This window comes from Pyxicephalus adspersus, chromosome 7, assembly GCF_032062135.1.
Source record: "Pyxicephalus adspersus chromosome 7, UCB_Pads_2.0, whole genome shotgun sequence".
Classification (NCBI taxonomy): Eukaryota; Metazoa; Chordata; class Amphibia; order Anura; family Pyxicephalidae; genus Pyxicephalus; species Pyxicephalus adspersus.
In genome coordinates this window covers 16,069,762-16,082,555 of record NC_092864.1, presented here as the reverse complement: position 1 = coordinate 16,082,555, position 12,794 = coordinate 16,069,762, and the positions used below count along the sequence as shown (strand labels likewise).

Below are 12,794 nucleotides of genomic sequence, written 5' to 3'. Positions count from 1 at the left end.
ACTCTGACCACCAATCCAAGAGAACTCTACTCTGACCACCAATCTAAGGGAACACTACAATGACTGCCAATGTAAGGGAACTCTACACTGACCACCAATCTAACAGAACTATATACTGACCACCAATCTAAAACAACTCTATACTGACCACCAATCTTAAAGAACTCTACACTAACCACCAATGTAGGAGAACTCTACAGTAACCACCAATGTAAGGGAACTGTACAGTGACCACCAATTTAAGAGTAATCTATACTGACCAACAATGTAGGGTAACTCTATACGGTCCACCAATGTAAGGGAACTCTACACTGACCATCAATCTAAGAGAACTCTATATTGACCACCCATCTAATAGAATTCTACACTAACCACCAATGTAAGAGAACTCTACACTAACCACCAATGTAAGGGAACTCTACACTAACCACCAATGTAAGGGAACTCTACACTGACCATTAATCTAAAGGAACACTACAATGGCCATCATTCTAAGGGAACACTACAAAGACCACTAATTTAAGAGTACTCTACACTGACCATCAATGTAAGGGAACACTACAATGACTGCTATTGTAAGGAGGATTTTAATGTCCATCAAGGGTAATGGATACTACATTGGTTCCAGTTGGAAGTAAATATCCACTGCCCACCAATGTTATCGTAAACTACAGTTTTTACTATCTGCGTCCTCTACGGGCCATTTTTATTTGATATACATCATAATAATTACTAAGTAATTGTTGATGTTGTATAGAGGGTAATAAAACTAAAATATCTGCCCTGAGTATCAAATACACTAAATACACCACTGTACTGTACTATGCCAATGGCCTGGTAGGGGTGAGGAATATATCAGGATCACCTGGTAGGGGTGAGGAATATATCAGGATCACCTGGTCCTGGTAGGGGTGAGGAATATATCAGGATCACCTGGTAGGGGTGAGGAATATATCAGGATCACCTGGTGGGGTTAATAATATAGTGGAACAATTTGGTAGGTATGAGAAAATAGTGGGATCACCTAGTAGCTATGAGACAAAAGTGGTAAAAGAAAAAAAATTAATGGGATTACATGCAAGCTGTTGGGATACATGGGCTCACCTGGTAAGGGTGAAAATATAGTAGGATCACTATTGGGAAAATAGTGTGAGATATCTGGTAGATTATTAATATAACGGGATCACCTGGTAGGGGTGAAGATACAATTGGCAAACCAGGTACAGATGAGGATATGATGGGAGCTGTACTAGAATAAGAAGACCATCTGCGGGGCTGTAGGTGTGTGGACCGTCTGTGAGGGTGAAAATATAGACAAATCACATGGCAGGGGTAAAAGGGAATCACCTGGTGGGGGTGAGGAGCAGATGGGAGTAACAACAGTTGTTCCATCATCGCGTATCATTAGCTCATGGTGCACAGCGCGTTTTTTGGGGCTCCCTCCACTCCGGTCTCGCTTCTCTCGTGCTGCCCGCAGCTTTGAAATACTGAGCTTCAGATCCAGGGGCTCATCCAGTGAGTGCATGGTCACCAGCTACACCCAAAGCACCCCTAGCTGATCTGGAAGAGAAAAAAAGGGAATTAGAAACAGCCCAGACAGCTTCACACACATAAGACATCTGCAGAGCATTGCACATTTAACCTTTTCATTTCCACAAATCTAAAAAGCATCTCTCCCTGCCGTGTCAAGGGCAGCCGGACTGACAGGGAAAGGGTTAAAGATCCTTGCATGGATCTGTCAGGGAAAGGGTGCTACCAAATGCCACGTGTGGTTTCCTGATGGAAAAGGGGGAGCCTAGGATCCCCCTTTTTTTTTTAGATGCCCCCCTCTCCTAAGGGAATCTGGAAAAGGGAGGGTCACCCAGTCAGTGCCATGTGGGGATAAAGGCGTGCCCCCCCCCCCCCCACCTCTTGCGCCACCCCCATCCTGGGCATAGAGCCAGCCATGGCCAGACACTGAGGAATGTTAGAAGGCCTGGGAGCACTGTAGAGTAAAGGGAGAAAAATGGGAGGGTGGAGAGACATGCTGGAGGGGAGGGTGAGAGAGGACACAGAATGGAATGGGGGAAGGACACTGGAGGGGGAGACTTACAAAGAGAAATGAGAGGAGAAACAGTGGAAGGAGAGGAAAGGAGGGAAGAGGAAGGAGGGAAAGAGATGGCAATCCATGCAGAAGCTAATTAGGTGGCAGGTTGCCTGAGGCTGGGGTGAGCACATGGGTGGAAGTGCACAGGATGCAAAATAACACAATGCCTTCTTTAAACAGAATCTGTACATAGAATGAAAAAACGCGTTAATAAATCTGTATAAAGATCAGCAATGTTTTCCTAAAGCAAAAAATGGTGGCTAAATATCAGCATGAATATTATAAATCCAAAAATGGGTCAGGGATTATCATTTACTAGCAGAAACCAGAATTTAAAATGAGGAGCTGTTGAAATCACCAGACAATATCCAGTTTCCTTTTTTCTGCAAATGCCTAGGAATGCAGGCCAGAATCTGGTACCCAGAACATTTTGTGTCTGTGGCCGCCCCCTCCACCGTATCATGGCACAGCTTACATACAGAAGAATAGGGGATCGTCCAAGGATCAAATATTGTCCTTTCAGAATGGTTGTGACCTGATAAGCAATGAAGAGTGGTCACTATATTCAGAGTCCCTGACAAACATGGTTGTAGTTTCTGTAAAATTACAACAGGGTTTAATATGTAACAATTTTATATAGGAAAGTTCCTGTTGGTGTTTTTTTTAAGTGTTAAAAATAAAAAAAAAATTATAAAATTTTAGCAACTAGTTCCAGAGGTGTCATGTTTACTATCTTTTGTTGAATTTTCCTTTTTTTTATATCTGGCAATCCTTCCCATTCTTCAACTTCCAGTCCCTAAACCCCATACTGCACACTCTCTGTGGGCTCCAAGCTGAGTTCCTGATACACAAGCACACCAGGATTTGCAGCCGGGGTCCACAGGGAACACAAGGCATCATGGGAGGTCCACTCACAAATCTGGACAGGCAAGGCAACTTCAGAATCAAAAAAGGTAAGTATTGAGGAAAAAAAATGTATATATATATATTGCACTCCATAGAAGATTGTGGAAGCGTTAGAATGCCTGTTTCATAGCCCTTTGGGGAGATTTTGCCTTGCTTCCTATTGGGGAGTAAGGTGGTACTAGGTCAGGAAATCTCCTTACTGAGGACATAGAGAACGATAAAAACCTATTACCTTATTACTCCTGCCACACTGTTCCTAGTGTGTGGGCTATTACTCCGATCTTTTATTTTCTCTGTTGCAGAGTTAGAGCAAATGAACAATCTTCTGCATCTGACACAACAGGAAGTTTGTCCCCCGCTGAGCGCATTATCATTATTCACCTTTTACCAGCTTGGCCAAATCTGATAAATTGACATTGTAGTTCACTATGAAGAGTACGGAGTCTGAAAGGTTTATTGCATCCATCTGATCCGCCCAGGACACAGAACAATGTATAGGTACGTAAATATGCCTCACTCATAACCTCATCACACGCATGGCTCCAAGACTTTTCTAGAGCTGCCCCAATTCTTTGGAATAGTTTTCTTTTTCTATTCGGCTTGCTCTCACGTTCTGCTCATTTAAAGGAGCACTCAAAACCCACTTTTTCAAACTTGCCTACCCATCTTCTTCTGTCTTTTGAAACCCCTACTACTTCCCACCACTACATATCTCCCCTCTTATTGTGTATTAATTCCCCCACCTCCTAGATTGTAAGCTTTTCGGGGCAGGGTCCTCTCCTCCTGTATCACTGTCTCACTGTCTGTATTCGTCCATCATTTGCAACCCCTACGTAATGTACAGCACTGTGTATTATGTTGGCGCTATATAAATCCTGTTTATTATTATTAATAATAATAATAATAATATTAATATATGTATAGGCATGTATACACATATAGAGGCTGCATTGTGCCCCAGGGTCACTGGAAGATACAGACTGTCAGTACAAATCTAGATGTGACATAGGAGGAGGGGAGCATAAATGGGAACTTAAAATAATATGGAAGAACTGAAGAGGCTAGGGAACACAGAGACACAGAATATCCAGGTGCACTGCAATGCATGGTTAGCATGCATGCATTCCAGATAAAGCAGAACGTGGACGATGGGTGAATCAAATTATCCTCGATTAAAGCATTTCACAAATATGTGTCAAGAAGCAAAGCACCCGGTTAGAAAGCGCAGAGATTACAGATTGTCTACCTTTCTGCTTCTTACACCCCAATATAAACACATAAAAGACTTCTACAACCTGCGATCTCTCTGTACTTCTAGGCTCCTTGGATGTAAGAGCTGCCATTGCCATTTACAAAACAAACAACCCTATTGTGAGGGATTTCTCTTTATTTCAGTACTGTTCACCAGTGTCACACACTGACACATATGGTATTATCAGCATAGAATACAGCATATATATATGATTTTCTGCCCTTCCAATGACGAAGGGCAGGGAACGTCGGAAACGCAGAAGTATGGTAAGGATACTCCAACAGATGGGAGCTCCCGATGAAGAGTTGCTCTATCCTACACACAACTTGTGTACTTTCAATTGATATTTACCAATGCATTTGACCACTGGTTTACAGCTATCATTCTGCTGTTGAATTCACTTTAGATACCCAGGCAATCTGATACTTGTATCAATCAGAGGTGAAAATTGGTCCGTGTATACTATACCTACTGTCTGGTAAAGCCAAATAATGGCTCAATATCCTTAGTTGGTCAGCACATGTCCAAACTTGCTTGTGACGCCCCGTCTTAGTAATTGCAGCAACTCACGAAGCTGGAATTAATCTGTATGGTCCCGCCAAAATTTCCAAGGCACACTGGGCCTAGGTCACAAGGGCATGACGCATTCTGCATGCAGCCCCTGTGTGCACACACCCCATATACTGGCCATATAAGCATCAATTTTACAATTATTTCCTAAAAGGTTCTAAATTGTTATTAATATCTAGAAGCATTTGCTTATAATTGTGTCACACACATTTCCTTCTGCCATTAATTTTTCAATGCAAATCCAAATTACTACCAAAATTAGGATTAAAATGCAAATGTCTTTTGATTCATTTTTATGCTTTAGAAGACTTAATTAGACAAAACACAAACCCAGACAAAATGTGCAAGCTGTAAAAGCATTTATAACAGCAAATTAAAAGAATCAAAAGTTTTAAAAATACCTGCACATGGCTGCAGTTTTTTTTTTTTCATTGAAAATGACATTCACTGAAATAAATGTGGCTCCCATTGAGGAAAGCTCATACTTTTGCTATGAACGTGTTAAACGTTACATTTTTCTGCTGGTAAGAGACCAAATCCTACCGAGTTTAAACATGCCTGCTACATCCATTGAAGAATGTCCTCCCCACTTTTCCAAAATGCAGGGCAACCATGGCAGAGCTGGACCAGTTACGCACAGACCTGCACACAGTGATACCTGTACGTGCCTGACATTGTCATGTATATATAATTCCCTAATGAAAGTATGTGTTAGATTACAGCTCAGGAGTTGTAAGACCCTTCTGTTTAAAGTATGGCCTGCAGATTTTAATTATAGTTCCGACTGCACTTGCAGATTTTTTTTTGTCCTATAAATTGATGATGATCCTGCCAGTGAAGCCTGCCCACTGTAGCTTTCTGTGATGGAGTGACAACACTGCTGCACTGCTCTTCTGTTTAAAGGAGAGTTACCACTCTGATGCTGTGTCCCCAATAAAGAATTCACCTCTTGTTGTGCTGACAATTGTAAACAACTAGGCAAAAAAGTTTGGGATATACGAGTGAGCGTGTTCTCTTTATAGTGTCTCCACGCATAGCCCAGACAACATGTGCAGAAATGTAAATATTTTTCCCTGTGTATGGTCACAGCGGTGCATTACTCATCAACCAAAAGATCTGAGCCAGGGAAGAAGAAGAAGGAAGAATTTAGCCGGGAGCGCTACCCCACAACCCTTTACACCAACACATAATATCACTGGGCTTCATTGATGTATGTAATCAAAATTAGGTTTTTTAACTGTTTTCATTCTATTTTGCATAACAGTATTGCTGATCTCTTGCAATCTCCTTCATCCACTAGCTGCACATCATTGCTCAGGGCTGGCTTCCTTGTGGTGATGGCAGAACAGCAGTACACGTGACAGTGTGACAACAGGAGCAGACCTGGGAGACAGGGACAGACTGTTGTCACCCTATATAAGGAAGTCCATGAACAAGAGTAATAGCAGTGTCACCAGTTATATTTTTTACCAATGCTGCAGATTTAGGATTACTTCTGAAAAAAAATTTCTAAGAATATATGAGATTTTATTGACTGGGTTTAGAGCTACTTTAAGTGGAACTGTAGGTTAAGAGCAAAATCAACAGCTGAAATGCCTAAATAATAAATGTTTAACCTGCAAAAGGATTCACAATTTTGGAATGCTGGCCTTGTGATTCACACCCTTATGTCACAATGCATAGCAAGAAAGTTCAATTTAGTGTTTCTTATTTATACCTGCTTCCTAGCTCAACGCCTTGCTTGCTGGGCAGAGCTGATAATGGTGGTTCATGGGTTCACACAATGGAGAAATGGGTTGTAAAAAAGAGTATCTTCGGGGAAAACGAAAAAAAAAAAAAAGAAGAAGCAGCTAAAGTTATCCCTAAATGTTCAATATCTGGTTAAAGATAAGCTAGGCCCGATACCCCCCATCCTAAAATTCCTTACTTGTCACATCACAATATAGGGCCAATAAGTCTTAGGTTGGGGCCAAGCTCAAGGCTTGTCAAGATTTGGTTCTAACTTCAGCTGCCTATATGCCTTGAGCAGTCGATCAATATTAGAAATATAAATAAGATTTATATTTTGCCATCTAATATCTATAAAGATAATATACTGATATAGTCAAAACAAAACAAATCATGTAATAAAGTAATATGAGCCTTCCTGTTATCTCAACAAGACAGGAAGTGGTAAGAGATCTTCCCAATTTTTTTTAATAAATAAATAAATATATATATATATATATATATATATATATATATATATATATAAACATCAAAGAGGTCCTTCCACCTACTTATGAAAATGATTGTGCATATACTGCTTGCTGTTGTTGCTTATATATCCAGCAAGATCATCCTTATAAGCCCAGGGAATCCTGTGTTGTCCTTTTCTACCCTGCTACTCCAATGCGGATTGTCCCATACCATGCCTCCATCTTTGATTTCATCATCATCAGCATGCAGCTGTCTCTTCTTGCTGGCCCTCTGATGGTGTCAGAATAAGACATCATGCATTCAACCTAAACATAACGAGAGGTTCTAAATGTTGAATGATTTCAGCACCTATAGCTTGCCGCCATCTGCAATGAATGAGGTGTATACCGGAATACGAGGGGTGTAGAAAATTACAAAAAAACATTACTCCCATGTAGATGAGGAACTCGGAAGTGAAATCGTCCTAAAAAATAGTATTAAAATAAAAACCACAACATGGTTTTACATGCAATTTTAAATGAGGGAGGGTTGGAAAGAAAAGGTTATCAGTTCACAATCCAACAGAAGATCCACTTTAGGCTTAATAAATGTAAGGGAGGTGTCTGAGCATCCCTTGCAGAACCCAAGTGGGTTATTGACACTTATTTAGAACAAAGAGAACAATTCTTCCATTGCAAATACACAGCAATTGGGAAGTCAGAGTGAAAAGCCATTTTAAAGGCCAGAGATATATGGTTCAAGTGAGGATAGGGCGAGGCCTTGCCCGTGTACGGCCTCCTAATCAAAATGGCCTTGGTGTTTTATATCGTACATATGCAGGAGTCAGGCTTTACTATACTGCAGTGCTGGGGAACTAATGTATGACAGCTGCGGCTACAGAGGAGAGAATTTCACCTAGCCTAATACACACTGCAATGAAGATCAACCATTTGGTTGCCATAGCAACAGTTTCAGGAAGGACCCACACCACTGCTACAGGCCCTGTGTGTTATATAAAATGAAGGCCCTGACAATCCTTATTGAGGAAATATCAGTATGAACCTATTTACGCTATACCCTAGAACTCAATAATTAACGCATTGCAATAGTTGTTTTCAATGTTCAGCTTTCAATAATAAAATACCTGGCGATCCAGCCATGAGGGCACTTTGTGTCTCTGAGTACCCTATCACATGTATTTCCAGTGGTAACTATGGGGCTTAAGGTGCAGGTTTTACCTACTGTTGTCACCATCTGGAAAGTCAGTTCACAATATAGATGTTTAGCCATAGGTTTCAGCAAGTGTATGTAAACAGGACAAGGCTGGAGCAAAACCGAACTGAAATCCAAAAAAGAAATTAAACAATTGTCTAAAAGAAAGAAAAAAAGGCAATGGTTTATTTATTACAGTGATGAAGCATGGTAAATGCCAGTTATTTACAGAAGGCCTCCAACCAGCAGTTCAATACTTCTGTCAGTACATGTGCACACAGCACAACATATTGGACTTTTGTGCTTTCTCCCTTTCTCACCCAGAGTTCTACTGTACAAAAAGTTGATACCAAGTCAAATTAGGTTTATGAAATATTTACCCTGATAACTATTACTATTTAAAATAAAAACACCTATCACATGATAACACATACTTTCAGCCAATAAGCGTTCTATAACATTCTCCTTGGACCGTGCTGTATTTTTATAATGCACATGTGAGATATGTCTTTCTTGCTGTATTGATCTGTAACCATAGTAAGCAGCCATTTTGTCAAGCAAAGGACCTCATGTGTCCAGTCCACCATACTCAAGTTCTCAAGAATCCAATTCACAATACAACGGACCTCATCTGTCCAGACCACCAGACTCAGGTTCTCAAGGATCTAATCCACTTTACACAGGACATCATGTGTCCAGTCCACTATATTCACATTCTCAAGGATCCAATCTACCATACATAGAGCATCCTGTGTTCAGTCCACCATATTCACATTCTCAAAGATCCAATCTACCATACACAGGACATCCTGTGTCCAGTCCACCATACACAGGTTCTCAAGGATCCAATTTACCATTACATAGAGCAGGGGTCGGCAAACTTTTTGGACTACTAGGCCATTTCAGGAGGTCAAGAAGGCATACTAGGCCAGAAGAAACAAGGTGTCAAAGGAAAGGTTTTTTCCAACCGTGACTGCAAGCGAGCAGCCTCTGTCTTCCGCTTATCCGCGGTGTAGTATCTGTATGTGTGCGCGTGCTTGGCATCCAAATGCCCCTTGAGATTCGACCGCTTAAAAGTGCTATTGGTGTCGTTGCACACTAAACACAGGGTTTTGTTGCCGCATTGGACGAAGAATAATTTGTCAGTCCATTTGGGGTTGAAGACACGACGTTCGAGGTCAACCTTCCAGGGGACTGGTAGCTGCGCATTAATTCTGCTCTTTAGGCATAGTAATTGGGGTTACTGTGCGGGAAGTCGATGATATAGATGACAACGCGGGAACTTGCGATAGCATGACAATTTAATTAGGCCAGATCCAACAATAAATAACTAGGGGGCGTTAGGCCGGACGGTAATACTGGCTAGGCCGTATCCAGCCCAAAGGCCGGAGTTTGCCTACCTCTGACATAGAGCATCCTGTGTCCAGTCCACCATACTCAGGTTCTCAAGGATCCAGTCCACAATACACAGGGCATCATGTGTCCAGTCAACCACACACACCTAGGGCCTCATGTGTTTGTTGTACTATACCAAGGGCCTCAGCATCCCAGATTTACTTTACTCAGGGCCTGAAGAGTTTAATTCACCATACACAGGGCTTCATGTGTCCTGTCTACAATACAGAGGGCCCCGTGTTCTCAGCTCCACCATACACAGGGCATCCATTGTTACGTTTCACTTTGCACAGATGTGAGCTCAAATTCCCAATTCCACCAAAGACAAGACCTCACATTACTGGCTCCACCATGCAGAAGACCCATAGATCCACCAAACACAGGATCTCTCATTGCCAAGTCCACCATACCTAGAATCTCAAATTTCCCCATTTCAGCATACAAACTAAGTTATGTAACAGGCAACTCCAACAAACACTCAGCTGCACCATACAAGGACTCAAAGGGTAAATTCACTTCTTTTTTTTTGAAAGTGAGTCAATTTTTACCTTTTGTTAATGTTCTCTTGTTAATATTTACTAAAGAACCGCAGTTAAAATACAAAGAAGTATCTATGTTCCAACCGACTAAAACAGTCCCCTGTGTAAAAAGTCTCATGGTTTTCAGACACAGCCCTGTGTTTGGCAAGCCTAGATACAGCATTTGAAATTCAAAGATCCCCTAGAAATCATAAAAAAATACTAGAGTATAAAAAAAGGACAGCATGGATCTAATCAGTAAATGTGGACAAGTCATGTATTTTTCTCCAGATTTTCAACATGAGACCTATTTCTATGTATTCTGTATAAAGGTGTTTTGTAGCAATTTGTTATTACTAATAGACCGTACACACTTTAGATTTGTTCTCACCCCAAACTATCATAATGTTTGTCTAATGTGCTAAAATAAGTTGTTGAAAAGTATGTGTTGGATTACTAAAGATCGTCCACTAACAACCACTATTGTTATACTGTTGTTATATTATTGTAAAACAACGCAGCAGGGAATCTCATATTCGTCCTCCCCCTCCCTTTTTCATAGAACAGAACAGGCTGCTTGGTGGAGAGCCAAACACCCTGTCCATACATCCAACATTACTAAACTATCACCTGAAACAGTCACAAAAGATTGAATCTGGTGATAGAAATAGAAAGTGTGTACTGAACTTAGGAAAGTTTTTTAGGATGGGCCTAATGCTGATTGCAGAAGTAACTCCAGTTATTACTAAGAAAACTTTAATACATACTTGTCTTGTATGAGATCCTCAAATATCTGTCTCTCCCTTTACAGTACATCACGGACCATTTTTATAATGAGATTAAGCTTGACTTATTTCCTATTGGCAAATAATTAGCCAAAAATGTTGCACATTAAACAGGTTCTAAAGCACTCAAGGCTTCCTTTGTAGAAAGGTTTGCAAAAAAGCAACAGAAAAGATCTGATATGATGATAACAACAAGTTTATTTAATATATATATATATATACACACACTTTTTCCTACCTATATCATATTTGCTGTATGTACTATACACTGCTACCCAGTAAGGCAAATTACAGCTAGAACAGCCTGCAGGACCATTACAAGGCCAAGTCATACTGGCTACCTTAGCTGACTCTAAAGAAACTGCTCCTCAGACCAGGCAAGGCTGTCACCTTATTTATCCTACAGCCTGCTCATAATCATATATCAGGTAGGGAAGTAGTCAGTGGCAACTTTCTTGATTCTCTGACTGCTGTTCCAACCCCATTAATCTCTAACAGGTCACAGGCATCAAACACTTTCTTTGCTTCAACATGGCCATGTGGAAAAAGCTCTTCTCATTTGGGCAACGCCAAAAATTAAAGTACTTAGTGTCCAATTACTCTCTGGAGGCTACCATCTGGGAAAATGGTCACAGTACAGCAAAGGAGATGGCCACTACTAGCCAACATCAAGAAACAAGGAGCAGAAAAGCATAAGGACTCAAAAAAAAAGAAACCATATATAAGGAGAATAACAAGCAGACAATACAATCAGAAGGAGCCAAACAAAAACGTAAAATAAAATAGGGAAATTAGAAGAAAATATGCAAATAAGGTGACACTGAGAACAAACATGTAAAATGATGAGACCAAAGAAAAGTCAAACAGAGCTGGGTGACATATAATGTGGACTACACAAAAGATACAAACTGAAAGGTACACAAATGTACGAACACATAAGAAACACAAGAGAATGAAAAGACACAAGATCAGGGACACAAGATATGAGTAATATAGTTATATAGAGGTCATTGCTACCTGTGTACAGTTTGTGCTATTCTGTCCAACTGAAGGGAGCATCAAGAGAATACAATTAATTCTGTTAGCAAGGTTGATACTGATATTTATTACTTGGAGGGACTCCATAAAACATTTGCTATGGAGCTCCATGGCACAAAATAATGTTCACCTGTCCTGGCTCCAATAAAATAAACAAATGTTCAAGTATAATGTCACATACCCAGAAGTACCAGGTTATAATTGGGGCTCTACTGGAAGACAGAATGGTAAGCAAGAATGTTAAATATAATTACTTTACAAATCAAGGTGACAGGGGGGCATTAATTTGTTTATTACATATGAAGTCTCATATCATCTCTCAGATGAGGTCTCAATTTAGCACAAGGGAGCAGAAGATTAACGTAAACCTAGTTAATTCTTGTATTAATATTGATCTCAGTATAACTCTACATTAAATGTATAGGCCCATGTGCTTTATTTTCACAGCCAAGGTGAAGACTTTTGATGTGCGATAGTGAAAGCACCTACTGTTGTTTTCATGCAGATAGTTGACCTGTAAGGAGTGGGGTTGCCTAAAAACTTGGAGCTGCATTAGGGTGAAAAAAACAGTCATGTGAATGTGTAGGCCACCTCTTCCTTCACTTTATATAGCCCCAGTGTACTCTGTAGCCTATAGGAAGGTCAGAACAACAGAAAGGGGAAGGCTACACATCAACCAGGAAGAAACCTGGTCTAATTTTCAGGACACAGAGCTCTCCTCTCCTAATACACAGACATCAGGACACAGAGCTCTCCTCCCCTCCTAATACACAGACATCAGGACACAGAGCTCTCCTCTCCTAATACACAGACATCAGGACACAGAGCTCTCCTCTCCTAATACACAGACATCA

At 40.6% G+C, this 12,794-nt stretch overlaps 1 protein-coding gene across 8 annotated transcripts in view; it reads right to left on the bottom strand.

Annotated features, from left to right (window-relative positions):
* The window catches only part of GLIS2 (GLIS family zinc finger 2), a 56,655-nt gene that overhangs the window by 13,019 nt on the left and 30,842 nt on the right, over positions 1 to 12,794 (bottom strand). For 7 of the 8 annotated variants that reach the window (XM_072417623.1, XM_072417621.1, XM_072417622.1 and 4 more), the window contains one exon: positions 1,348 to 1,560. In XM_072417623.1, coding sequence (XP_072273724.1) covers positions 1,348 to 1,525 — 178 coding nt within the window. In that variant the 5' untranslated portion in view covers positions 1,526 to 1,560. Of the gene's footprint in view, positions 1 to 1,347; positions 1,561 to 7,093; positions 7,114 to 12,794 lie in introns of those variants that run through there. The other variant, XM_072417626.1, reaches the window with a different exon arrangement.